Genomic DNA, 27,235 nt, shown 5'->3' on the forward strand with positions numbered 1-27,235 from the left:
TAGGGAGTCACGTGTGTCTTTTGAAGTTGATAGTGTAGGCCCATTCTCGAGGCATGACTTTTGATTGGTGACATTGCATTAACAGATAAACAAGCCTAATAAAATCTGTGATGTCTTAAGTAGACCACAGTTCTTAGATGTAATACCAGTGTGATATTAAAATGTGCTTATAATGTCCCAGGTTTACAGGCTGAGAAATTTGGTTATACTGTTTATAAAACTGGAATCTAACCTTCGCATTTGAATTTTCAATTTCTCTATGCTTTAATGCTGCAAATTAACATTGCTTTTGTTCTGGTATGAATGTAACTTAGAAACTGCTAACAATGAAAATAATGATCAATTTGAGGGTTTAGTCCTTTTAGCTGTTGATCCACATATCTTGCACATTTAAGTGAGCGTGGAATGCTAAAACCTCTCGGCATGTCTGAGAGCCCTTTGAAATTCACATGTACTGAGTTACTGTGCTTGACAGGTGTTAAAATGAACTCTGTTTTGAAATTATTAAAACAAGTGTCAGCTGGATATTAAAGGAAAAGTTTGTTTGCAATACTAGAGTCTATGCTAGAATATCTAGTCATAGGAAAGAATAGTTTAAATAATAATATTAGACTGAAAAATCAAACCATGCCAGAAATAATTTTCCTGAACATGTTGCAAAGCTAGTGTAAAGATTCTTTTTTTCATTACAGATTTTTTTTTTATAAATTGAAGACAAGAGGTATCAAGGTATCGTCATAAATTTTGTAACTTTTACTTATTTTTGCAAAACATCAGTCCGTTCCAGGCTATATCAGTTATTTCAAGTACTATTAAGAGTCATAGGAAATATCTGTGATGTACCTTCTGTCATAAACTCTAATCTTTAACTATCATCAAGTAATGGTAGTAATTTTTATGCTGTGCAACATGATTTGTGTTTTCCTTTATGTAATTGCTTTCCAAGTTTCCTAATCTTGCAGATTCACTGAAATCCCATTGAAGAAAAAGTGGTGCCTAAGAGATGATGCAAGGAAAGCTGGAAATTATTTTTTATTTTCCTACACCAAGCTTCCATTTGTAGAATTATTGAAGTGTTTTAATTTGTTATTTTGTGATTTTTATGGCTTAGGTTTTGCTTGCCTAGAGTAAAAATACCAGAAGACACACTGTTATGTGAGCCATTAATAATACATGGCAGAGATCTGTAGCATAGTTTTATGCTCATATTTTATCAGTAGTTCAGATATTGGGGAACATCTTGTATGTGATTTTAATCTAATTTCTAATCCACTTCATCAACATAGAATTCATCTTCCAGTTGTTTTTAATTAATATTTTAATATACCATGTCTGTTGTAGTATATGGCTTTAAGCTGATGATAAATCCTTACACTGTGCTAATGTTTAATATCTATTTCTTGTGTTTATATTAATATTACAAATGTAGGTTGGATTTTTACACTCTAATCTGTGCCAAAACTAATGAAATTTTACTGGAGGTAAGCACTGAACTTCCTTGCAGTCATTCAGAATTTGCAGCTTTAATGAATTTTAAAAAGGGAACTATCAGATCTAATCATACTTCTAGCAATGAAAGAATTTTAAACACTGCTGAAATGTAACACACAACCTCACCCTCCAGAAAATGCCAGTTTTAGTCTTTGGAAATCTCTGAAGCAAAACAAATTTAATTTTACTGTACAGAATTTAGTTGTTAAAGCAATTAGGATTGCTATGCATACCAGCCACAGTCCCCACGAAGCAAGTGAAAACTTGAACCACCTTACAGCACTTTTATTTCAGTCTGTTAGTATATATTTTATTCTAACATCAGCCTTGCACACAAGATGATTGCATTTATGTATGTTTATTCTTTTACAGAGCTTTTGGGGTCTGTGCTTTGTTTAGTGTATTCAGGGTGTTTAAAAAGATGATAGAAGCCTGACATTGTTTGCTGTGAAGAATGGTGGCTTGTAAAATACAGTATTTTTGAGAATAGTAAGTATAGTTACCAAGACAGTACTTGTGCTTTTTCTTTAATTTTGCTGTTATGAGCTTGCATCAGAAGTATGGCTTGTTTGCTGTTCATAATTACATTCCAGTCAGAATTTTATATGATGCCCAGTGATGACCAGAGTGAATGAAGTGCTGTTTTTTAATAGCTGTACTAACATTATCAGTTTTTAGAAATCTTCCTCTGGAGGCCAAAAATAAAAGTAATCTGTGAAGAAGAGAATTTCACATACGCTCTCCAGGACTGTGTTGGTAAGACTTGTGATACAAAGTTGGACTGAGAGAGTCATAAATCTGGTTTATTTTGAAAAGCTCTAAGTGTCATGTGGAAACACTGAGATTCCCCAGTTAGATATTGGCAGTTCAAAGCAAGATGTTCAAAGCCATGGTTTAACCCTATTAAATTTTGAGCAGTCAAGCTGTGTAACAGGCTCTCGTACATATCTAAAAAGTATAGGAACTGCTACTACCAAGTTCTGAAGTGGAAAGGAATGCTCTTAATTGCAAATGTTATTATATAGATTGTACATATGAAGTAGTAAAAATTATTGTTCTTGAGTAAGTTGGCAATTTTTCTCCATAGAACTAAATATTAATTTGGCAAAATAAGCTTCTCTTGGACTGAAAATCTGTTTTATTGGATAATCGACAATTTGCAGAGAACAGACTTGGTGTAACAACCTTCCCTTATTGTTGCTGTCACAGAATTTTTAAAATTGCAAAAGAAACCTTCAGAAAGAAAAACCAAGGGAACAGTTTCTGAAATTGTTCGTCTTATGACTTTTGATGCCATGCATATTGTTTAAAATAAAATTTTCTGTTCCTAGTATCTCCCTTAAGCTGAATCTTATTTTTAATCTCAGCTATGCCACACCTTAATTTGAGAACCAAATTAAAGGTTTTATCAGTGTAATATTTTACATTTTTCATCCTTAGGACCATTGTGGAGAGGGACTTGAGAGCTGATCTGCTTTGGGTTTTTTTTTTTTTTTCCCTTACGTGTTTATTTCATTTATTGCAGTTGGGCAATAGCATTTTTCCAAAACAGTTGGAGATGAGAATTTGTTATGTCTGATGCAGACCTGAGACAACAGGAAGAAGGAGAGGGGCTTAGGTTTGGGAGGGGTCACTCATTATCAGAAGTTCTTTGATTAAAGGAAGTTGTTCAGCATTCCAGACTTGCAGCATGCTTATGCTTTTATGGATTACCAGCTAGTTATGTATGGGGTCAGGTTTCTGTGAATTTGGTTTGGTGTTTCCATAAGGTCAAATATTAACTTGCCTGATAACATGATATTCTGTATCATCTTTTGTGTAATCTGGGTATGATTCTTCTGCTGTACTATTTATTGCTGGTTTTAGAAGTATCTAGCTTTCTGGAACACGAGAAATACTTTTTATTTAAAATTCCAAAATTCTTAAATTGTCATTCTGGTTTTCTGACTGTTGATGTTAAAATATGACTGCAAGAGAGCTCTGATTTTCTGTAGCTTTTCTTTCTTTTTCACTTGATTGACTCAGATCTTGAATACTGAAAGTAGGCAGCTACTATCACAGGTCACTTAAATGTCTTGGGTACCCTGTCCAAAGAATTTATATGTCCTTTGTGTCTTGCACACAGTTTATACTGAAAATGTAAGCAGTGTTACTAAGGTTGCCTGTTACTCCAGACTACATTTTTGTTTCTCTTGTCTTCAGTTCACATTACTAAACTAAAGAGATTTTAAATCTTCTCACTCTATATACATTTTTGTAACTGGCATTTGAAATCTGATGGAGGATATGTAGTTAATCCCACTGTAAATATTCTTGACCAGTTTTTAAGCATTGGCCATCAACTCAATTTTCTGATACTACTTTCTGATTAAGATTCACTAGAGAGTTTGACATAATTTAGCTTACACATGATTGAGTGTAAAATTGTGTTTTGCTTCTTGCAGGTCCTCACACCCTGTTTTTGACTTTTTTAGTGCTGATTAAATGGGTATTATTCATCCCCTCAGCACCTTATTCACCGTTTCAGCACCTGTTGGTTGTACCCTATAGACTCAGGAATGTGAGGTTTTTTCAGCTTGTCAGAGTTGAAAAGTGATGAATGTAGCTTTGAAAAGGCTCAGTGTTCAGACAAGCTGTGGCCAATACAATTTGAATTTAAAAGAATTTTAATTATCTTCCATCCACAGTTAAAATAGTGGTCTTTGCAATTTTACTGTTGCCAATGAGGCTTCCTTTTTGGGGATTGGTATTTCTGTACAGAGAAGTTGCCTTTTCAGAAGGGGAAATGTAGCTTCCTGAGGATCATTTTGCTAAATTTTTATCCACCTTACTCTGAATTTCACAGAACCTTTTCTTAAAGTGGTGCTTTATATAACCCTGTCTAAATGCTAATTTTATATGGCTTTATTCTTTGAAAAGCAGTTCTAAGTTGGGCACTAACTGAAGGATTTACAGGCACTGAGTAATTGTGGGGTACTTGCAGTGCCAGCCCCAGTACCTTGGAGGTTTTGATTGGCTTTTTTTGTTTCTGAATGTGTGAGTGCTGAGTATTGGATGTTGATCAGTGGAGTGCAGTTAAGTGTCTTATAAGGGCAAAAAAGAATTTTTACTACCATAGAAATGCTTTAATTTAATTTTCTTATTGGGAAGATTTTAGTAATAACTATTTTAGTAGCAGGGGCTAGAGAGGAAACAAGTAAAGGAAACAGTTTTGTTGTTGCTGTATGCTGTGTGCTACTCCTCATGAAAATGAAAAGCTCTACAGATTTAGAATTGCAAGCTGGCAAAAACTTGTGTAGGAGTTTCTATTGCTGCTTCTCTCAAACAGAACTATAGATATTTAATTTTCAACTTAATTACAGCATAAACATCCTACCCTTCCTCCTCCAAACACAAACATTTGGTATAAGAATGTAGGTGATTTTGGGTTTTGTTTTTTTAGGGTTTTTTCTGTCTTGGTGCTTCCAGTGTGTAATAAAACTTAGAGATATTTCATATTATTTCTTTTAAGTAAAATTTTTAAAAAGTGATAAAATGTAACTTGAAAAATTAAGTATATTGGTAATATGGTACACAACTGTTTGTTAATTTTATGACCTTTTAATTGGACAGATTACAGGTAATGATCACTGACAGAAAGGCAGTTAGTCATAAGTTAGTTAACTTTATGAAGTGTTAGGTATAAAACACACTGTTACATGTATTATATTTAAGAGATCAGTGGTTATATTTATCAGGACACTTTAGCTCTTTAGCCTGAATCATCAGGAATAAGAAACCAGATTAAGGTTTGTGTAGTATAGTGGAATGTCATACTTGACTGTGGAAATTAATTATTATTCTCTGTCAAATCTGTATGTCTGTACTCCCACACAAGGATTTTAACTCTTGTATTTAATCCTTCCTGCTTTAATGCATACCTATAGGAAGTATTAAGAGTAGCTGCTAACCAGAATTCTCCAAACCCTTATCCTAGGACCTTATCTGTATTTGTAATTGTGTAAGTGCAGCTCCTGTCTACTTTAGATAGTATCTTTTGGATGAGCTCTATGTCAGACCTATCTTCTCTGAATCCAGAAAGAAATGTTTACATAAAATGCCTCAATTTATAAACAATAAATGCAAATATCTTTACTTGTGTTCAGCATACTCAACTTCTTATGAACATGTTGTTTATAACAAGTTTTTCATATTTAGTGTCTGTAGGATTATAAGCATGGTTTGTGTTGGAATTTTTAAGAAAGAAATTAAAACTTGAGTGAGAACTCTCTGAAAACTGCTTATTTGCAATTGTGTTGAGTACAGAATCACCATGGTTTTCACTGAGGAATAAAAGATTTTAACTTTAGTTTGAACAGTGCTCCTTTCTGACATTGGCACCTGAAGTCTACCAAAATATGTGAAACAGATTTGTGAGGATTCTGTAGTTCTTAGTAGGGGAAGAACCACTATGTAAATTTGGATGCAAAGTTCCATTGTTCTGATGCCTGGGGACCTTAGGTGTTTTCTTATTGGTCCAATTACTCACTAATTTCTTTTTTTTTTTTTTTTTAATATCTGTCATTAGATTTTCCTCCTGGATGCCTCTTCAAGTGTCTTGTGATGGAAGGGACATATTTTTGAATCTATAATGGATTTTACACAATATCATAACACAAACTGGCCTAATAGCAGCATTTTGGTTTGAAAAGCATAAGCATAATTACAGATAATCATGACAACTTCTCATATGAATGGACATATCACAGAAGACTCTGACAATGAAACAAAAAACGTGGATCTTGTGTCTCCTGAGGAACCTCAGAAGCACAGGGAAATGGCTGTTGATTGCCCTGGGGACTTGGGCTCCAGGATGATGCCCATGCGGCGCAGCGCTCAACTGGAGCGAATCCGTCAGCAACAGGAGGACATAAGGCGCAGACGAGAAGAAGAAGGAAGGAAACAAGAACTGGACCTTACTGCTTCCATGAGGCTGAAGAAACTAGCACAAATTCCTCCTAAAACTGGAATAGATAATCCAATATTTGACACAGAAGAAGGGATTGTTTTGGAGAGTCCTCATTACACTGTGAAAACACTAGGTAGGTAAAATGCTGTGAGTGGGCTAACAGAGTAAAGATTTATTTGATATTAATGCTCTTTTAGGCCACTGGAAACCTAATATAGCTAATCTTTTATAAACATCTTTAAAGTCTTCTTGTCCTCCAGATTTGTGGTGGTTTGGGGTATTTTTATTTAGCCAAACATCAGGCTATGTGTCTTAGCAAGTGGCTCTTCAAAACTGATCCATTTGGGGAACAGTTAAATACCTTGTGGATAATAATTAATTTAGTCAATGTCTCTATCTTCTCAAGGCTGGGGAAAACCATGAAGTAATACCTAATTTTATGATGTTTGATGAACTGTAGACCAGATTAAGGAATGAATAAACATAGATTGTAATTTAAAATAAAAAAGTTGTTGATGCTTTAAGGAGAAACATGCCTAGTGCTTTTTTCCCATTCTGTCTTGCATTATCAATTACCACATGATAAAAATGTCATACCAGTACATCTCTTAAAGTATTGGTGTTGATAATGAAAATCTGCTGCATTGATGAAAATGTAATGTTAGTAATTTTTGAAGAAATGAATGCTGAATTTTTTTGTTTGATAGTTGTCATTGTTTTAAGTGTGGTTGTTTAGAGAAAGTTTCTAACCTTTCTTCCTCAAACATAAGTATTTTAAATAAAATGTGGTGTGTCACTGGAGTGAAAATGATGCACTGGGAATCTGTGGGAGTCCTGTTCAGACTTCAAAATCCATACCTGTTCAGAGTCCAGATTGCTTTGGAGGCAGCCTTTTTTTCTGGGCTGCATCAAAGTTTCTTGATTTTCTTTTTTTTCCCCTTTCCTATTGGCTGGTAGTTGAGAATACAGAATGAAAAATAGCTATGCAATTGCTAATTTCTTCTTTTTTACTTCATCTCTAGTATTTGTGTGCCTGAGCAGCAATTCTGCTAAAGACATGTCTCTGCTTCATAACCTCTGGTAATCCTTATTGTACAAATCCGTCTTTAGGAAAATTTAGATTGAAAGGGTCATCAGGAAGTCATCCTGTTCAACCTCCTGGGGAGAGCAGGGTCAGTTCCAAAGAAGGGTGTACTTTTTTTTAGTGCACGGCTTGTCAGCTGAGAAATCTCTCTGTAAGAAGCAGATTCTGTAGTTAACTTTACAAAGTGTTAGGTATTTGATTGTAAAATTCTCTCTTTGGAAGGAGCACAAAGCAGAAGATACAAAAATGGGTGTCAGACAGTAAAAGTGTCTTCAGTTGGGAGTTGCTTAGCCACAGTGGCCAAAAGCTGTGAAGACTGCTGAAGGAATTGGATATTGAAACTAGAGAAGAGAGGAAAGTATGACTGGGAATTAGAAAGCTGGGGCTAGGTTTCATGCTGGAGGTGCTGAGATCGTGGAGGGAGGATTGGTGGAAAGCAATGGGCAAAGCAGCTACCTGTGGAAGCTGGTAGGGATGGAGAAGTGAGTAACGTACATCAGTCTGACATACTTGAGAACCAGCTAGGAGCTGGTGTGGACTGAAGCTGTTTGAACAGGAGAAATAACAGTGAAGAAATTACTGTGATGATGAAGGATGGGTTTTAAAATCTCTCAGTGAGGAACTCAGAAGGGTTCTAGCTTTGGGAGAAGCTGAGGGATTGTCCAAGTGTTTGTGAAAAGCTGGAAGGAGGAAATTAGTTTTGGCTCAGCAAGAACAGAAGATGGGAAATTGGTATTGAACGGAAGGTAGGATTCTTTGAACACTAGGTGTAAGAAGAGAACTGCCAAACATCGGAGACAAGAAGATTATAGAGGTGTGTGTCTGTGGAAACAGATATATTAGGAAATAATATATGGTATGAAGTCACCTTACTAGGTGACTTGGTCCACTGCTGTAATCAAAATTTGGGTCTTGTCATTTGGATCATTAAACTTAAGATTTAAGAAGAGAGGATTTATAGTTCAGCATTGCATGAGCCAGGAGTGCCCTTGTGGCCAAGAAAGCCAATGAGATCCTGCCTTAGGAAGAGCATTGGCAGCAGGTCAAGGGATCCTGCCCCTCTACTGAGCCCTGGTGAGCCTCACCTGGAGTGCTGTGTCCAGTTCTGGGCTACTCAGGACAAGAGAGACAGGGAGCTCCTGGAGCAGATCCACTGAAGTGCAACAAGAGAGCATCTCTTCTGGGGAAAGGCTGAGGGAGCTGGGCCTGTTCAGACTCCAGAAGAGATGACTGAGAGGGGACCTCAGCAATGTCTATCAGTATCTGAAGGGAGGGTGTCAGGCTCTTCTTGGTGGTGCCAAGCAGTAGGACAAGAGGCAGTGGGTAAAAACTGATGCACAGGAAGTTCCACCTGAACATGAGGAAGAACTTCTTTACTGTGCAGGTGATCAAGCACTGGAACACATTGTTCAGACAGGCTGTGGAGCCTCCCTCACTGGAGATACTCAGGAACTGTTTGGATGCAATCCTGTGCCATGTGCATTAGGATGACCCTGTTTGAGCAGAGAGATTGGACCAGATGACCCTCTGTGGTCCCTTCCAACCTTACCCGCTGTGTGATTCTGTGATTAAGAGTAGTGCTTCTAATTACACACAGCTATGATGTTGAATTGTTGTAAACATAGGAAAAAATATCTTTACTAAATAAAATACAGTGTTTTTTAACCTATATAGTTCCTAAAACATCTGTATTCAGTCACTAGTGTTGTCAAAAACAGAGATAAAATTTAAATTCAGTGAAGTGCTTCTGCAGTAACTTGAACTCTTGCAAAATTTTCTTCTACTCTTAAGCATGTCCTTATTCCAGTTTCTGGGTTAATCTTTCTAGCATTTGTAACACAGCATCTGGCTGTTCCCTGTTTCCACTTTTACTGTCCAGGTTAAAGTGCTTAGTCACATTAACAAATCTCTGAGATTAGTTAGGAAAACTCCAAATAAACCTGGACAGGTGCTAGTGAATTACAGAGATGTTCAACTATCCTTCTTTGGCATTTTTTAAAATACTGGTTTTAATTTTGCTTTTGTGTGTGTGTTAGTCCATAGAGCTTCTTCTGAAGATACATCTTTTAAGTAAGAATATTGACCTATGTGTGTGTTATTTTTAGTTTGGAAAATGTTTTGTAAGTGCCAGTGTCTAATTTGGCAGATCCTTGCCAAGACTTTAGTGTTTTTATCATCATAAAAGAAAGAAGACTAGATTAAAGAAGTTGGAATTTATATATTAAAATAAAACAGGAGACTTAACCAAAAGAATGTTAAAGGGCATGCTTGTTATCAAAACAGTATATGATTTAGACAGCTGTTTAAGTGGGAATAATAGTCTGTGCACCTAGCATATGTGCATATAAGTATTTACTGGCTTTTTCACAGCAATATGCTTCTATAAAATACAGACGTTTTTGGTTTTCAATGGTTCATTCAGCTAATTTAGTTAAATGAGTAACTGACATTTCATGGAAGTAAGCCTTTCCAAAGTAAGCCTTTTCTGGCTATGGTGATGATTATTTTTTAAAGCTGCCTATTTTTTGCTTTTATACCTTGGCCAAAACTTATTTATAAATATGTTATAAATAAACTTCCTGAAATACTGTTTTATCCAAAACTACTTTTCCTAGCTATGTGATTCAAGTATATTTGAAGCATTAAAGTGCTAGTACCAGCATATAGATTATTACTCTGTAGAAAAGTTTGGGGACGAAGACATTGGTGCTGAGGTATAATAAAGCCTATCTTCTTAAGTTTGCTCTTAACTTTCTGTTTAAGGTGATAAAAACCATCTATTTTCTTTTCTTAGTTTTCAAATCTAACATGTTAAACTGTGACTGCACGTCCTCCCCTGCAGTTGCATACTTTTGCTCTGGCAGTCTTTTGATTAATGTGTATATCTCACAGTGCTCAGTCACATTCCAGCCATTTCATAGTCTAATGGAAAAAGGCTGCAACACTTCATGTAAAAGAAGACTTGACAAAACACAGTATTTGATTGCTAATTGATCTGCAATTTAAAAATGGACTTGTTCTGCAAAAGAACCCTGACTTTTCTGTGAGTAAATGCAGATGTTGGTATGTTGGTCTTACTGAGCTTTTTTTTTCTTCAAGACAACCCTTTTTATAGGAAATACCTGGAGTCTTTTGTTACCTGGTGCTTTCTTGTATTGTTGTCACTTTAAAAAGATTGAAACCAACCAAAAAAAAAAAAAAATAAAAAAAGGAGGAAACCAAACCCTACATCATAGTCTCATCTGTGATATAGACTTCAGAAGCAGGAACCTAGAGAGAATTAGGCATGCATAAAGACAGATTTGTGTGTGGTCCTACATGTATGGTTTTTTATTAAACAAGTGACTAGGAAATGGAGTGCTACCTTTTGAGGAATATATTTCACTCCTTTGAAGCATTATTTCTGTTTTATAATTGTGTTGGGATGGGTATTTGCTGTTTTGTGGTGGGGGCAAATCACTTGGTATAAACCTTTGGTATCCAGCAGATGAAGCCTCAGTGTAGAAGGGAATTATACAGGGAAGAGAGTACTGTGGTAGTTTGTAATAAAGGGCAGCACAGAAGGAACTACCAAAGGGCTAAAAAGAGAAAATGTAAAGACATCTAAGAACAGGATGTCTTTGTTATAGGTACAGAGTAAGATGTCTGTCTTTCTATATGAATTCATATCTTACATGCAACATGTATTAGAATTGTGTGTGTATATATGTGTATGTATTTCAATTTTCAGAAATGTAAGAGAGAGTTCAGAAATAATGGAGTAAATTAATTAGGAGGAGAGAAAAGAAGCAAGGTTCTTCTCTAATATCTCACTGCTTTTTGAATCCATAGCAATAACCATAATAAATAGCAGAACTTTGAGCTAGTATATTTTTTAACCAAGCAGGTGTCAGGAACTATACAATAACATCTGTTTCACATACTTCTTTTTCCCTTTATGCTTGAAAGTAGTGCACTTCTTCAGACTTGGGAGATTGAGTTGAAGAGATACTTCAGCACTGTGTTCAGTACATTAGATGAGAATTTTGCCAGCTGACAACGTCCTAGTTAGCAAATATTCTCACTTGTGGAGTGTTCTTTAGCCTCCTCTTGAAATGGCATTTCTCCCAGTGTGATAAGCAGTATATTGTGTATACAGTTTCCTAGTGAGACATTGGCTACCATAATTAGTGTTGTGAGCTGTACTGGATATCAGCAGTGGAATATCCTGCACATCCAGTATCCAAGCTTTCTGTGCAGCTTTTGTCCTACTGCCCTTTGTTTCCTTGGTGGTTACAGGAAGAAGTCCTTGACCTTTGGTGGGTAGGATGTTTTTAGTATGTGTGAAATGGTTTTGGAGGGGTTTTATTACTATTTTTTATTGTCCTGCAGACATTAATGTACAAGAGTAGTAGCCCTGGCTTGTTTCTTTCCTTTTATAATACAGAAGACTTAACTTGCAAACTCAGACTTGACAGCTTGTATGTAGATATGGTTTGCCTGAAATGAAAACAATTAAACTTCTTGGAAATGCATATTTATTAGACCTTATGGTTTTCATGTTCCCATTTATCAACCATTTTTTATGCTGTGCTCAAAAAATTTGAGTCTAGGCTTGTGTTCAGTGTACTGATGAATTTGTGCTTAAAAATATGTAAGGGAAATGTCTTGACGGAAGTATTCACGTTAGTGATCATTATCTACTGTGATTTTTCATGTTGAAAATGCAACTTAGCTGATGTTCTGATAGTGTTCCTGATTTTATTAACTCATAATGAATAAACAAAGATTGCTAGAACTTTAAAATTACTCTCAAAGCTGTTATGTTGGTATCAGTATCAACTGACAGTTTTAAAATTTGGGATTTTCTTTATTGTTCATTTTCTTTAAATACCAAGGTTCAAAAATTCTAGCTTACTTGAATTTATTAAAATGCTAGATAGCTGACCGGCTTCCTGTGCCTGAACAGATTTTTTTCAAATAATGTGTGAAAACATGTTATTATTTAAGGCTCAAAACATGCATTGTGTTTTTGTCTGCTTCAGAATTTCTTACCTGGTGTTTGATTCATATTCCGTGTTTTAGGTGGTTTCTGAAGTACTTAATTTTGAGAAGTGACCTATTCAGTGGAAATTTGGTTTGGCTTAAAATAATATAAAAGTCTACAAAAAGCACTTGTAAAGCATCAGATCAGTTCTTGAAACTCAAGAATGTTGTACATGTATAGTACTCTGCAAACATACAGAAACTGGTTATTAAAATGTTAAAATATTTTACTGCCCAAGCAGAACTCATATCTGTAGGTAAAAGATGTGGACTTTCTTTTGCTGTAGATAATTTTCAAAACTCATACATGTTCATAGGTGATATTTTTTCATCCTTTTTATTTTAATGTACTAAGAGTGAGCATAATGTAATGTTTATAAATTGAGTGTAGTTTACTTACCTTACATTCATTCTATAAGTAAGCAGTATATAGTTGAGATACATAGATTTCTACCATATATGATAGGTACACATAGAAAGGTGAACCAAGGTATCAGTGAATATTTGGTGCATCAAGATGAGCTTAGCAATAAAGTCTTACTGCCGTTACTGACTTAGGGTCTTTTTTTTCTTTTTTTTTTTCTTTTCTTTTTTTTTTTTACTCTTTTAATTCAGTTACATTCTGCTTCAAAATAGTTGGAATAACGAATAACTAATAAACTTGCATATATCACTGCTGGTATAGAAACTGAACAGTAAAAAATTTTTTGTATAGCTCTTAATATAAATATTACTTAGTTATCATTCTTGTTAACGCATATCTTATTTGTATTTTGTTATTTCTTACCTAGAAGTGGAAGAACTGTTAAATTCTCTTAAGCATATCCAGCACATTTTGGTAGACCCTCAGAGTCAAGAGGATATCTCACTCATTTTACAGCTTGTTCAAAATAGCGATTTTCAGAATGCATTTAAGATCCACAACGCTGTTACAGTCCACATGAGCAAAGCCAGCCCTCCATATCCTCTCAGCTCCAATGCACAAGAACTAGCACAAGAGGTATGTACAGTATGCATCCCTGTGACATACATGAAACCTATAATCATAGCTGCTGTTGAAATATATACTTGTCAAGCTTGTCTGAGTGACTGTTGAATATGAAAGGGGTTATAATAGTCACTGATTGGAAATCTGGAAAAACCAGACACAGCAAACAGTAACCAGAAAAATATGTTGGGGGTAGGAACTCCCTCTTTAGCATGGATAGATATGTAACAGAGAAGGTACTATTTCTAAACATAGGAAAAGGGAGTGGTTGTGATAATCTAACTCCCTTTCCGTTGGTATTCTTTATTTCAAGCACTCAGGAACTGAGTTACAGTTCTCACTTATTGTGACTCTCCCCTAATTTGAGCCATGGTTCTTAGACTGGGAGTTCATCTGTGAAAATAGAAGCATACTGGAAGCAAGCCTTCTGCTTTAAAGTGAGCAACAGATCCCTTAATACTTGATTTCAATGCTTTAATTACTGCTGTGGTTAAACCTCTTTTGGTCTGAGAGATGACTGCTCTTTTGTAAGATCTGATACATTTTTTAGAAATTGCTAAAATATTCTAAAGGGTCATTCAGTAACTTTTGTCACAATTTTCCAGGGTCTGTTGCAAGTATATATAGTAGTGAAGCGTGGCTACATCTTAAACCCATATATATTTTGTTAGCTGTGACCTAGGTAGCTTGAATACCAGCATCAGTGCAAGCCTAGCACTGTAGTGTTCAGCAAAGCCAGATCCAGGGGCTGGGTAAAGGCTCCAGCATTTAGCACCCAGCAAACCAAACTGACTCAGGTACATGGGTTGGAGTATTTCAGTATGGCAGCAGGTGGTGGGTGATGGTGTGTTTTTTGGGTTGATTAGTTTGTTTGGTTTAGGATCTAGGTTTTTTTTCCTCCCTGAAGCATTTTTTTTCAACAGCTTTTTCCACTCTCCTTTCTTTTACTAGACTTTAATCTTGTAAGCTCAGCAGCATTGTAGCAAGCTTGAAGTTCTTTTGCAGAAGAAATTACTGACTTCTGAGAAACATCATTTAAATACAATCTAAAGGTGCAGGTGCTGATTAAACCTCATCTTAGGATTTTCTTGTTTAGGTTTGTTGGTAAGACTGTGCCAGAAGCAGGTGGAAGTACTTTAGATTTTCCTGTGACTCTGTGAAAACTTCTAATCAACCCACTGTAATCATATGTTTGCAGTATGTGTAAGCTTCTGACTTGCTTATTCATCAGTTTGTAGCCTACTTCAAACTCCTCACTGGGCTTGTTCACTGTGTCTGTGAGTCTGAAGGAGCCTTTTCAGTTACCTTCTGTTTGTAAGCTGCTCCCCCGAACATCCACTTTACATAGGCCTAGTTTAGGATTTCATTCAGATGCAAGCCAGAATTTTTGAACCTTCTTTTATAATACAAGGTGTTACAGATGTAACCCTTAAGAAGGCTGGTTCTTTCCCTTTATTAATATTATGACCTTCTATTTGCTACTTCTAAAGTTCCCAAGAAGAAAATATGCCTAGGAAAATTGTAGGTATATTTCCAAACTCTTGTGTTTCTCCCCATTTCTCACTACCCCTTACCTTCCCAACATATTCTTTTGTTTTTTCAGGTGATTTGGTAAATCCTAAAATCAGAAGGTGGTGTAAAGCCAGTTTTGGGTCTCTTATCAGTCTTGAAGAAGGTTAAGCAAAAGGAAAATATTTAATTTATCCAAAATTTTTAAACCAACAGAATTTGATCATTATCCACAAGACTATTACATAAAAGACAAATCACTACACTAATTTTGACTCTTCATCTCCAAAACCCTGTCTTGTCCAGCCTTGAAATTCATGAAAACTCAATATATTGCAAATGTCTGTTCCCATTTTCAGATGTAATCTAGTTTCTCACTGACTCAGCTTCTTGTGTATTTAAGTGACTTGTATTTTGCAATATGTTAAATAACATCCTGAAATTATAGAGCCAGAAATTCAGGACAAATATTTCTGTGTCTGACAGAAGTGTCTCGAGAGGATACGTTGAAGCCTCCATTCACATCACTTTGTACTTCCTTGTTTTGCCTGCATAGAAGATCTTATGCTTGGTTTTCAGATATTTTATTTGTTTTTGAAAAGTTTCTGTATTAGCTGTGTAGCAGTATGCAAGGAAATTATTTCTGCTTTAGAAAAGTAGGTGGTGTTTTTGTTTTGGTTTTTTGGGTTTGTTGTTGGTGTGAGGTATTTTTTAATCCTGACAATGTGCTTATCTTGTATGTCTAAGTTTTTTCTTGTACTCTCATTTTTGGTTGTCTTTTGCTTTTTCTACCTCTAAGCATAGGCATGAGAAACTCCCCCAGAAAGCAGCTCATTTACTTACTTCAGGGTGTTCTTGATTTTCAAAAGCCTGCATTTAAGATACTGATAACATCTTGATGATAAAAGCCAGAAGACATTACAAGAAAGAAAAATAACAGATACATGCATAACATTAATTTTAAATAGCAGGTAGTGCTAGTGTGCATATTTTAGTGCACAGGTCATGAGCAACAGTTTAACTCTGAAACTGTTTGGAGTGTGTGCCCCAGTTTGAAGCTACAGACATGTTTTGTTTGAGGCTTTATACTGAGAAAGAGAACGCCTCTTAACGGGAAAAGGTGTTTTGCAATACAATTGCACAATGCAACATGAAAGAGTCTTCCTTTTAAAAAGTAATAATTAATATTATTTAGGGTTTTTTAATTTTCTAGTCCTCTTTAGAAAATTCTTAAAATGGGTAGTATACATGTAAAGTTAATTTTCCCACCAATTCTGATAACCAGCCACTAACAACTGAAGTTTTTTTTCTTGTCTTTTTAAGAAACTTCAATTGAAAGAAAAAGGTGGAATGAAGCACTTGATCTTAAGGAATTTATTTAAGAAAGCTTATCTTCATGTAATAGGGTGTACTCCATGTCTCAAATAAAAATAGCTGATAAACATCAAGTGTAATTAAATTGATTTTAAATCCATTTAAACTTGACCAGGATGGGGCCAAGGATTATGGGAACAGGGTCTGAATCTTGACCTTGTAAGAATATTTGATACAGCATTCAAGACAGTTTATAACTTGGCCTGTATCAACACATACCAAATACCTTAAAGACGTTCCTGCTATTAAATAAACTTAATAGGCTCAGTTTATGTAGACTATGTTCTTAAATGTTTTGGACTTGCTACTGTTTGCTTCTGCAAAATCAGACAAATAAACTAGATCAGTGCTATTGAGGGGATGCACTGGAAGCTCATGACTTCTGGTGTAAGTGCACTAGAATGTGCATGTACATTCCATCTGACAGTCCTGCTCACCTACTGGTAAGCAACAACAGAATTTTGCAGGTGCAGTTAATTTCTGAATGCTTAATATCACTCCAACATATGCCTCCATCATACATGCCTACAAATTGTGGTGTATGTAATGAAACTAAATGGATAACTCCGAGGCAGGCGGGGGAGGTTCCTGATCTAAAGGTAACATGATTAACAATAAAAACTAGTATGAAGAGTTAAGAAAATACAGATATTGCTACATACTCTGTGTGGATCATCTGTGCCATGTGTAGTGTGTCACTTCTGGAACGACAGATTTCTTCAAATTTCTTAGTCTAATAAAGCTGTGGGATTTATTACCATGAGTTACAAAGGACTCTGGCAAGCAGCACTACTGCTGTAATAAGTGGTCTATAGGGCAGCCTGAAGCTTTCCTAGAGCTTCATTAAATAAACAAATGAGAGATGTACGTTTTTCTTAAAGGGGGGGGATATATTAAAAATTTTAATAATCAAATTATTCAAAGCAGAAATTCATCTTGAATAAAGGATGTTTACTGCACACAGAGTAACTGGTTGAACCAGATTACTTTCTTTCCCACTGTCAAATTCAAATGCCTCTGACCTTGCATTCAGAAGATTGTGTTCCTTGCAAGACTTCCAAGTTGCTTTCTGAGGAGGTTTTCCTATTAAAAGATCATAAAGATTTGATAAATAAAGCTTTAAGGCTTCTTGTGGCTTCTTCAAAGCCCCTTGAAAGTTAGAGACCGTTAATAAACCTTTATGAGAAAGTCTTTTGTATAGAAGAATCTTTTCTTTCAAAACGGAGGAAAACTTGTCAGTGAGATATGGCTTTTACCATGTTCTGTTTGCTGTGTGACATCCTAGAATTCAGTCTAAGCCAGGTGTGATAGCTTCCTTTCTAATTTCGACATATGGCTGAAGTCAGGATTTGTGAAGCTGAACTCTTTCTGTTCTCTGATTTTAAAGAAACCATTTTAAGAAACTACATAAATCTGGCTTCTTCTTTGACCATTTTAAGGTATACTACATTTGCTCACCATGAGGCATGTTCTAGGGATGTCAGAAGGAAGGCTTTGGAGGTTGTGCTATGTTTATTGCAAAGCACAGGAGCATGTTCACTGTGACAGTTCTCTTGACAATGTGAGGATCTTGTTCCATCGGTACAATTTGTTTAGTGGCTTCTCCTAGAATTTAAAAATGTCTTGACTTAAAAGTTTTCAGTGCGGTTGTCTGGTAGCATCCAAGATAATTATTAGCATTTCTGTAGATAATTGCTCCTAGTATAGAGGCTCTTCCAACCTCTAGATACTGTTAGATCATACAAAAAGATGAATTATTTTCTCTTTGAAGCTTTTGGTTTCTTGATTCTCTGATGTCACGTTACCTCATCTGTAAGGGTCAAAAGCTCTTGAACAAAATGTTTTCTGTTTCTCTGAAAGGTGCTGCTCTGATTTGTATAATCTGCTCTTGATGTCTTTGGATTCATTTGTGCTGTTGCACTTGTGTGCCTTTGGCCAGATTAGGCCAGAGGATAATGCCTTTGGAAAGCATCTTCAGCCTCACCTTTACATAAGAGGACTCCTCTTGGCTCTCTGTATGAGCATACCAGTATTTGCAAGAGATGATGGCAAGGCTTGTTTGGTAACTGTATGAGAAGGAAAACTTATTTTGGCAACTGAAGCTGCTTGAGCAAAAACTATCCTTGTGTTAGTGCAGATTATTTTGAAATCAGCCAAAGAAATCAGGTTTCCAGGGAGGGACCTTCTGAAGTTTTGATTTGTGCGTTTCCTGAGACAGGAGCTCCAGGATGCATTGCCAAACCTGTTTTGGAATCTTTGGCCTTGCTGTTGGTGGAAATAGTTTATGTGATAAGAATATGATAATCTGCTTTTAAGGAAGAGGAAGGCTAGTCACATTAATAAGAAATTACTCCAATTTAAAAGCCCAGCATAATAGTCTCATAAGACACTTCATTGTGACTGATTTCACTGCCATGAAATCACTAACTTTCACTGCCTAGAGTTTAATTTTTTTTGTGTGCATCTTTGCTATTAGTAAGCTCATCGCCAATCTCTGGTATTGACAAATCTGTGTGAGGTACTGGATACCAACTTAGATTTGGTAGATTATTACTGAGGCAGGATGTGCTGGGTTAGTCCTTTGGTCTCATTGCATGTTTTCCTAATGTGTACTAGATTAATCAATCAGCAGTAGTGTAAACAACTACATGGATATACTTTTCTTTCAGTAAAATGAGTAATTGCAAGTAGGGGGTTGTGCTTGAGTAGGAGAGGGAGGATTGATAAATTGTTGGCTAGATTTAGAGTTTTATTGCTTGGTTTCTTATTAGGTACAGAGTGTTTTGAAACCCAGCCACCATAAGGATGGACAGGAGCTTAATGCTTTGCTGAATGCCCCTCACATGCAGGTAAAACAAAATGAAACTTCTAATCTAATGGATCTATTTCTTGATGCTGCTTTCAGTGTAACTTGTTTTTTGCCTTGGGCTGACTGGGCAAGGATGAATTTTATTCCTCAACCCTTATTTTTCTAGGATAAGGAATTTGCAATTTCCAGAAAGTAATGGAACTTTTGAATGAAGTGTAGTGCATGATTGTATTCAGCCCTTGCTACAGTCTATATGTATTACAGCGTGATTTGCACATAAACAATGTAGCAGGGGGTCAGTTGGAACAGGGCAAAGCATGAGCTGCTTTGCTTATTTGTTTTTACCTTTGGCAGTTGTTTCATGCTTACCTTAGGGTGCATAAAGGAAATTTTGTCCTGGGGTGGTGATGTAAAAGTAGTTTTCTCTACAAAACTTATTCTGAGTCTGCAGACATACACAGTAAACCAGTGTCTAGTTTTTTAGTACAGGTAAGATAGAAGTACAGTCAAAAGATGTGTTCAAAATTGCTTTTATATTATTTTCTAGTCTGAAAGTTTTGAAAAAAAGCAGATGCTTCGTAGCTGTGATAAATATTTTTTTATTGCTTGAGTCAGTTTGCAATTTTCTATAACCTGCAGAGACCTTTGAAATTGCAGAATTTAATCTGCTGTTTTGTATGCATATCAAGTGTGATATTTTCTATAACTGAGATGATTTTGTTTAACACTAGGCACTTCTACTGGCTCATGATAAAGTTGCAGAACAAGAAATGCAACCAGAGCCTATGACAGATGAAAAGATTTATGAGAATGTTGGCATGTATGGAGGGGAGACGGTTAAAATAGTTCGCATTGAGAAAGCTCGGGATATTCCGTTGGTAAGTACTGGTGCTTCCTCAGGTATATGTAGAGGAAGTGAGCCTTTTTTGTCCTTTCCAGAGTGCTATGAAATGTTAGGAACTCAAATGCCAAGGTAGCGTTTAACTTCTAAACACTCTCCCTCCCTCCAAAATGAGAAACAGTCATAGACAGTAAACTTGTGTTTAACTTGAATTGGGCAGTAGCCATACTACCATTGTACCATTTTACCATTTTACAGATTGTAAAATATGTACAACTTCTATCATCTTGGGTTTTGACAGATCTTCTTGGCAAGAGTCACTATCCCAAGTTTGCTGCAAGGGAGCTTAAACCTTGTGCCAACTAGGTGTTGGTTTTTTTGGTTGGCTGGTTTCTGGTTTTGGGGTTTGTTTAGCACTTATTATCAGCTATTTGCATCTTTCAAATAAGAGTTTCCTTAGGACTATGTTTATAAAAAAATAATGAATTTTATGGAGCAATTAAATTCTTCAGTCTTTAGTGTAGGTTGAAGGAGTTAAGCAGTGGTTTCTTTGAACTGGAGCATTGTGTGTATGCATCCAAGCTGTTACTTCCATTCTCTTTCAGCATAGTTTTTCCACGGGCTTGGAATATATACAATAGATGGCTTTGAGTTTCATATATGTAATAACTTCAGAATGTGTTGCTGCTACACAGGGTGCTACTGTTCGCAATGAAATGGATTCTGTTATCATCAGTCGAATAGTCAAAGGAGGTGCTGCAGAGAAGAGTGGGCTGTTGCATGAAGGGGATGAAGTTCTGGAGATCAATGGCATTGAGATCCGTGGAAAAGATGTTAATGAAGTTTTTGACTTGCTGGTGAGTTGGAACACTTCTTGTTTTCTTTGCAATAAATACTCATTTCATAAGTCTTAAGCCTGTTGACTCTGCTTGTGCATTTTACTCATATTTAGCCTTAAAAGTATTTTCATTCTGGTAGCTGGTGTTCATATGTAGAGGTGCATTTCAAGTTTTCTTTCTGATGCATAGGACAATACCGACAAGTATAATTGTGGTTACCTGCAAAAATTAAGCCTACAAATGTGGAAGCATCAAGCTATTATCTTTACACTTCTAAGGATTTCTAACAAAACTTTGTTTAGCTCTGAAAAGCCATAACTTTTCATCTTTGTCTCTGATTCAGTCCACAAGTAATAAATGTGTGGCTGGTTTGTAGGTAATTTTCTTTCTAGCAGCTTATATGGTGCTGGGTTGAAGGCTGGGTTTAGACTGAAACAGTGTTGATAATGCACCAGTGTTTTAGCTGTTGCTGAGCAGTGCGTGCACAGTGTCAAGGCCTTCTCTGTTTCTCACCCTATCTGCTGCCTGCAACTGGCTGGGGTGAGCAAGAGGTTGGGAGGGGACACAGCTGGGACAGCTGACCCAAATTGACCACAGTGATGTGACTGGCCATGTAACGTCAGGCTGAGCAGTGTCGTGGTTTGACATGGTTTGACAGTAAAATCTGGGTGGTGAGTGATTGCTTTTGCATCACTTGTTGGGTTGGGGTTTTTCCACTTCACTTATTAGACTGTTTTTACCTTGACCCATGAGATTTTTTTATTGCATTTGATCTTCAATTCTCTCCCTCAACCTGCTGGGAGAGAGGAGTGTGTTAGGAGCTGGTCAGTGCTTAAGTTGCTGGCCAGACTTAACCCATCACAAATTGTATCACACAGGACCTTTATGTGACAAGACCTACTACTCTTTTGTGCCTGGTAAAAAGCCCTTTTGTCTAGCAGTTTACTTGCATAGATATTTTCTTGTCTATTACACCATTCATGACAAAATTATACTTTAGTTTAAAAGCAGCTAGACAAGAAATCCATTAATAAGCTAACTCACTTCCAAAAAGGCCCTGTGAGAAAAATGTCAAAAGCTGGCGATTACCCCCGGTTTTGTTGCCCAATTTCATTTCTTTCATGCTTTTCCTTGGTACCTGCTTTGGATCAGTGTCCAAGACTCCAAGATACCTGGAACCCAGCTCTGAATCTTTGATCCAATTGCAGCAGGCAAGACCATATTGTCAAAGTGGAAACACATAAAAATTATTTTTAGAGGTCAATTTATAACTTTGGCGCAAAACATTGGAAATATCAATTAGGACTTATTTAGTAGGGAGTTTGGGGGGGGAAAAAGAAGAAAAACATATTAAGTAATTTTCAAATTACTTAGTAGGTTTATGCTCTAGAGACAAACCAGAATCAGGACAAAAACTTAGGTTCAGCTGTAGATTGTGTATTGTAGGGATAGTGGACAGCAATATCCATAGATGAAGTTGTCTTATGGTACAGTGAGACACTGGTTTGTAATGGACAATTTCCATCTTTAGTTGGACTTTTTTCTAAAATTTACTGTTGAAATTTTTCATCTATTTCATACAGTGAGATCAAGTGGAAGGAACTAGAGGCAGACATGTGTGAGGTTTGGGGATTTTGTTTTACTGTTTTAAAATCAATTAGAGAGATGATTACAATTCTGAGAAGCCCTTGAATGTCCATGTTTTTTTTGCATCCGATCTGAGATTTTTCATGTTTTGTGATTGTCTCCATTACCATCTGTATTTTTTTAAAGCCATATTTAGCTAAGTCCTGTTCTTCTGAAAAAAGGTTTTGAAGGTGATTAACAGGTAGTTTAAGTCTGGCAGCTTAGTTCTCTGCAGAAAGCTTTTTCCTCAGTAGCTCCTGCAGCCTAGGGTTAAAAAATAAAAGGTGTAAAGCCACAATACATCAGTGTAAGAGAAAATCAATTTGCTGAAAATTAAAAACAAAATAAACACACCCTTATGGACTTTTAGAATATAGTTTTAATGCAACCCATTTAAAATAATACTTTTAATTCTTTAGATGTCATCATTTTTATTTTGTAATCTGGAAATGAAGTTCTCAAATACTTTAGACCCCCCCCCAAAACACTTCAAGCACAGGAGAAACAAATTACTTTCCTCCTTAGTTTTGCCTCACTACTTGCTACTCAAGTGATAATAAATTACACCTGACTTTTAGACTCTGCTTGTCACATGATCACGGTGAGATTATATACATTCCTCGTGGACTGAAAAGAATGGATTTTCCTTTCTTGCAGGCAGTGTAACTTGTTCAAGTTGATTTAAGCCTTAGTTCTGAATTTTCTGAGATACATGCATATATATCCTGTTTTATACAGGATAAATTGTTGTGTTAAGGTTCATAGAATGGTGTATATGACGTGAAACACCTGTAGACCTTGTCACAGGTTGTCACTTGCACTTTATCATTTATTTTTTATGTGTGCAAATGCATTCTGCAAATGGAAGTATGTTAACAAAGAAGATAAAGACAAGACATTTATTATATTCTACTTTTTTATCAAGGATGACTACAGTGTTGGTATTGAACACTTCACATATGCAAGATCTGAGTATCTTAGCAAATCTTTAAGCAGTGTTTTGAATTCTTCAGTAATGTTAACAGCATAAAATCATAGCAGAAATGTTTAGATTTGAAAGCACTGTTCCATTTAAACAATTCTAGAAAAATTATTTTTTTAATATATTTTTACATTCCAGTAGACCCACTTATTGGTATTTTTGAACAGAACAAGAACAATTGTTCTATTTGAACAGAACAATTATCCATTTCTCCTACGTCTCTGCTTGACAGAACAGCAGCTGCTCCGTTTCAAATAGAAATAGTTTATATTCAAGAAAGCTAGGCTTTTAAAATCTGAGTATCAACATTTAGCTTTCTAGTCTCACTGACTCACTGCGTCTGTATCTGTACTTTATATTTTAAACCAGCTAAGGGGTAGATGATACGCTGTTAGGAACAACTTCTAATGGGAATTTTTAAAACATTTTCTAAAATGTATTCTTTATTAAAATTCTTAACCATAAGCCATATTTTGATACTGTATATGAAGAGTCTATTTTTCCTCTCAGGCTGACATGCATGGTACTCTGACCTTCGTATTGATTCCTAGTCAGCAGAGCAAGCCACCTCCTGCGAAGGAGACAGTTGTAAGTAGCTCTACTGGTGTTACTGTGCTTGGTGAAACGTACTTTGTTTTACCAGTAGTGTGTAAAAAGTTCTTCTGCAGTCCTTTACACTGTGGAACAAACCTAAAACGTAGCCATTTAAGTTGATTTTACTTGTTATCAGACTAACACCTGAATTAACTGTTGAAAATTATTAATGATCTTAAACTGAAACATTTAGTACAATTTTAACTCAGTTTCTGAAAGAAGTTGTAAAAGTAGAACTTCCTGTGGTTCTGGGCTTCTTATTTTGAATTTCTGTGTTTTGTGTGTGTCTATTTATATATATATATATATATAGAGGTATATATACATATATATATGTATATATATATATATATGTATATATATATATATGTATATATACATATATATATGTATGTATGTATGTATGTATTAAAAAAACTTGGGTTGTCAAAACTTGCAAATATGCTTTGGGAGGAAAAGATAGCTTTAACAGTTTCAAGAAAGAATGCCCAGACATTAATGATTGGTGACAAAATACTTTACAAGTGAAACTTCACTTTAAGTCCAGCAAATGGGTTTAAGTCTGTGTATTTATTAGGTACTTCAAGCAATCAGAATACCTCTGATAATTTTTGAATGTAGAGAACTTAAATCAGTAGCTGGGAGGATTGTCTCCTACAGTGAGGAAGTTGCATATTAAATTCAAGCCTTTCTATCCAGCCTAGCACAACTGTGTCTTTTCCATTGCTACCCTAATGATTCCATTCCAGTACCTCCTGTATGCCCCAGATAAAGTTTCCATTTTAAAAACTCCAAGAAACTTGGAGTTTTTATGTCTCGTAGCTCTAATGCAATCACAGGGAGACAAGGTTTAATTCTTCAGAACTCACTGGGGTGTTTTTCTTTCTTCTAATGTTCAATCTCCTACAGATACACGTGAAAGCGCATTTTGACTATGATCCCTCTGATGACCCTTATGTCCCCTGCCGAGAGTTAGGCCTGTCTTTTCAAAAAGGAGACATACTCCATGTGATCAGTCAAGAAGATCCAAACTGGTGGCAGGCCTACAGAGATGGAGATGAAGATAATCAGCCATTGGCAGGCCTCATCCCTGGTAAATAAAGCTCTAGAAAAAGCTTGATGGTCAGTCAAGTTAGTTATCATAGCCACACAGGAGCAATACTCAGGTTTTCAAAGATTTGTGTACTCTTAAATATCTGTTGCCTTAAATATGTCTGTGGTTTTGAACCACTTGCAACAGAGCCTGCTGTTGGGCATTGCCATGTCTGGAGTTAAATGCAGAGTAAAGCTACTGCTTTCACTGCCCTTTTCAGGAGCTACTCTCCTCTTCCTTTATTCCTCCACCATGGCGACTCAGTAGATTCCGAGTTCCCTCTGCTGGCTGCAGCAGAGATGTAGGACTGCAGCAAATTGTTCTCTCTGGAGATGGGCACACCTCTGAGGTTTCCTACCTTTTCCAAATAAACTGCTTGATACAGTACCTATTTGTGGTCATTTTTCAGCATGTTTTCACTTAGCAAAGGGCTCGAGTTACTTACGACAGACTTCCTTTTTCGCTGTTGGGGCCTTTGGATAACAGGGTTTTCAGACACTGAAGTCTGTTCATAATTTTTGCATTGCAATGTATTGTAGCCTAGTTCATTAAAGACCTGCTGCTCTGTTAAATGTGATGAACAAAAGACTTTTCAAATTCCATAAAATATCACACTGTAATTTTATGATGCTTGAATAAATTGAGAGAAACACTAATTTAAGTACAGGGTAATCTATTTTAAATTGAAGTTCAAAATATTTAATATAAATAGAACACATTTGACATACAAAAATAATTAGAAAATTACATCATCATAGTCGGGAAAGGTAGTCTTTCCTGTACTTTCACTTTTCCAGGCAAAACTGTCTAGTATACAACAAATGCTCTGCAAGTCTCTCTTGATGAATATATTTCTGAAGTAATAAATCAGTGTTGCAGCAATTTTGGTTTCTCTTTTAAAATTTCTTTTGTATGTTACATTCTGCTAGAACCTTCAGAGATGTAAAAGATTAGGAAAGAGTCAAATGAGTAAGTCATTATGAAAAAGCATGGAAATGGTTTCTAAATGTTAATGACTCTTGTGGTTTTTTTAATGTATCAAGGAAAAAGTTTTCAGCAACAAAGAGAAGCAATGAAGCAAACCATAGAAGAAGACAAGGAGCCTGAAAAATCAGGTGGGATATATGCTTCCCAAGTAAAAATAAGTCTCTTGTAGCAGTGTTAATTAGTGTTACATGGAACCTTGTCATGATGGAGTTACAGAAAAATCTCCTGGTGTGGTGTTTTTTTTGGTAATACAAGTGGGATGATTCTTTGAAATTCTTCATGTAAATACAAGTCTGAATTTAACACTTAGTTGTATAAATCACATGAGTTTTTCACAACTATGTGTGCTGTAATTAGGAGGATGTAGAGAATTTGGAAAGCTCCTTTTTTCATAAAGAACTTTATCTGCCATGACTTGGTTGAAGTCCTTGACATTTGCTTAATACACTAAAGCATTGCAGTCAACAAAAGGATATTATGACTATCAAAACCACAGAATAATTTCTTCACTTTAAAGATCCAAAACATGGGCAGAATAGGAAGATTTTTGTTGTATGGGTGTTTGATTGTCATAATTTTTATTTTGATTAGGAAAACTCTGGTGTGCGAAGAAGAACAAAAAGAAACGGAAAAAGGTTTTATACAATGCAAATAAAAATGATGGTAAGGAACAACTTTTGCACAATGTGTGTAATTAGAAACAACCATAAAAGATTGTGAAGAGAATGCTAAAATTCAGGATATGATGTTAGAAATGCTAGCAGCAAGTTCTGTGTAAGAGCAATACTATGTTGTGTTGTAGCATTTAGTGAAAGATGTAAAAGAAGTGGAAGGATTTGTAGTGTCTTTATTAAAGATCAGATGATAAGGGAAAAAACAGATAGTTTTTTAGGCATAGAAGCACTCAACGTTTTACAGTGATGAACCAATTCATTATGGCTTTGTAATATCACCTCACTCTGCATAGTTAAATTTCATAAATGGAAACCTTCTTGACAAATTTTATAGGTTATGTTCTTACAAAAGTACTTTGGGATTGGGATGA

At 35.8% G+C, this 27,235-nt stretch overlaps 1 protein-coding gene across 1 annotated transcript in view; it reads left to right on the forward strand.

The window, feature by feature from the left end:
- Positions 1-1,443: 1,443 nt before the first annotated feature.
- Positions 1,444-27,235, forward strand: part of PALS1 (protein associated with LIN7 1, MAGUK p55 family member) — a 33,697-nt gene continuing 7,905 nt past the window's right edge. The window contains exons 1-11 of the mRNA XM_053981636.1: positions 1,444-1,481; positions 2,163-2,247; positions 6,059-6,572; positions 13,340-13,548; positions 19,191-19,268; positions 19,960-20,106; positions 20,765-20,926; positions 24,027-24,104; positions 25,020-25,203; positions 26,247-26,318; positions 26,782-26,853. Of these exons, the coding sequence (XP_053837611.1) occupies positions 6,206-6,572; positions 13,340-13,548; positions 19,191-19,268; positions 19,960-20,106; positions 20,765-20,926; positions 24,027-24,104; positions 25,020-25,203; positions 26,247-26,318; positions 26,782-26,853 (1,369 nt within the window). The 5' untranslated portion in view covers positions 1,444-1,481; positions 2,163-2,247; positions 6,059-6,205. The remainder of the gene's footprint in view (positions 1,482-2,162; positions 2,248-6,058; positions 6,573-13,339; positions 13,549-19,190; positions 19,269-19,959; positions 20,107-20,764; positions 20,927-24,026; positions 24,105-25,019; positions 25,204-26,246; positions 26,319-26,781; positions 26,854-27,235) is intronic.

The sequence above is a fragment of the Vidua macroura genome, chromosome 6 (genome assembly GCF_024509145.1).
Source record: "Vidua macroura isolate BioBank_ID:100142 chromosome 6, ASM2450914v1, whole genome shotgun sequence".
In the NCBI taxonomy this organism is placed as follows: Eukaryota; Metazoa; Chordata; class Aves; order Passeriformes; family Viduidae; genus Vidua; species Vidua macroura.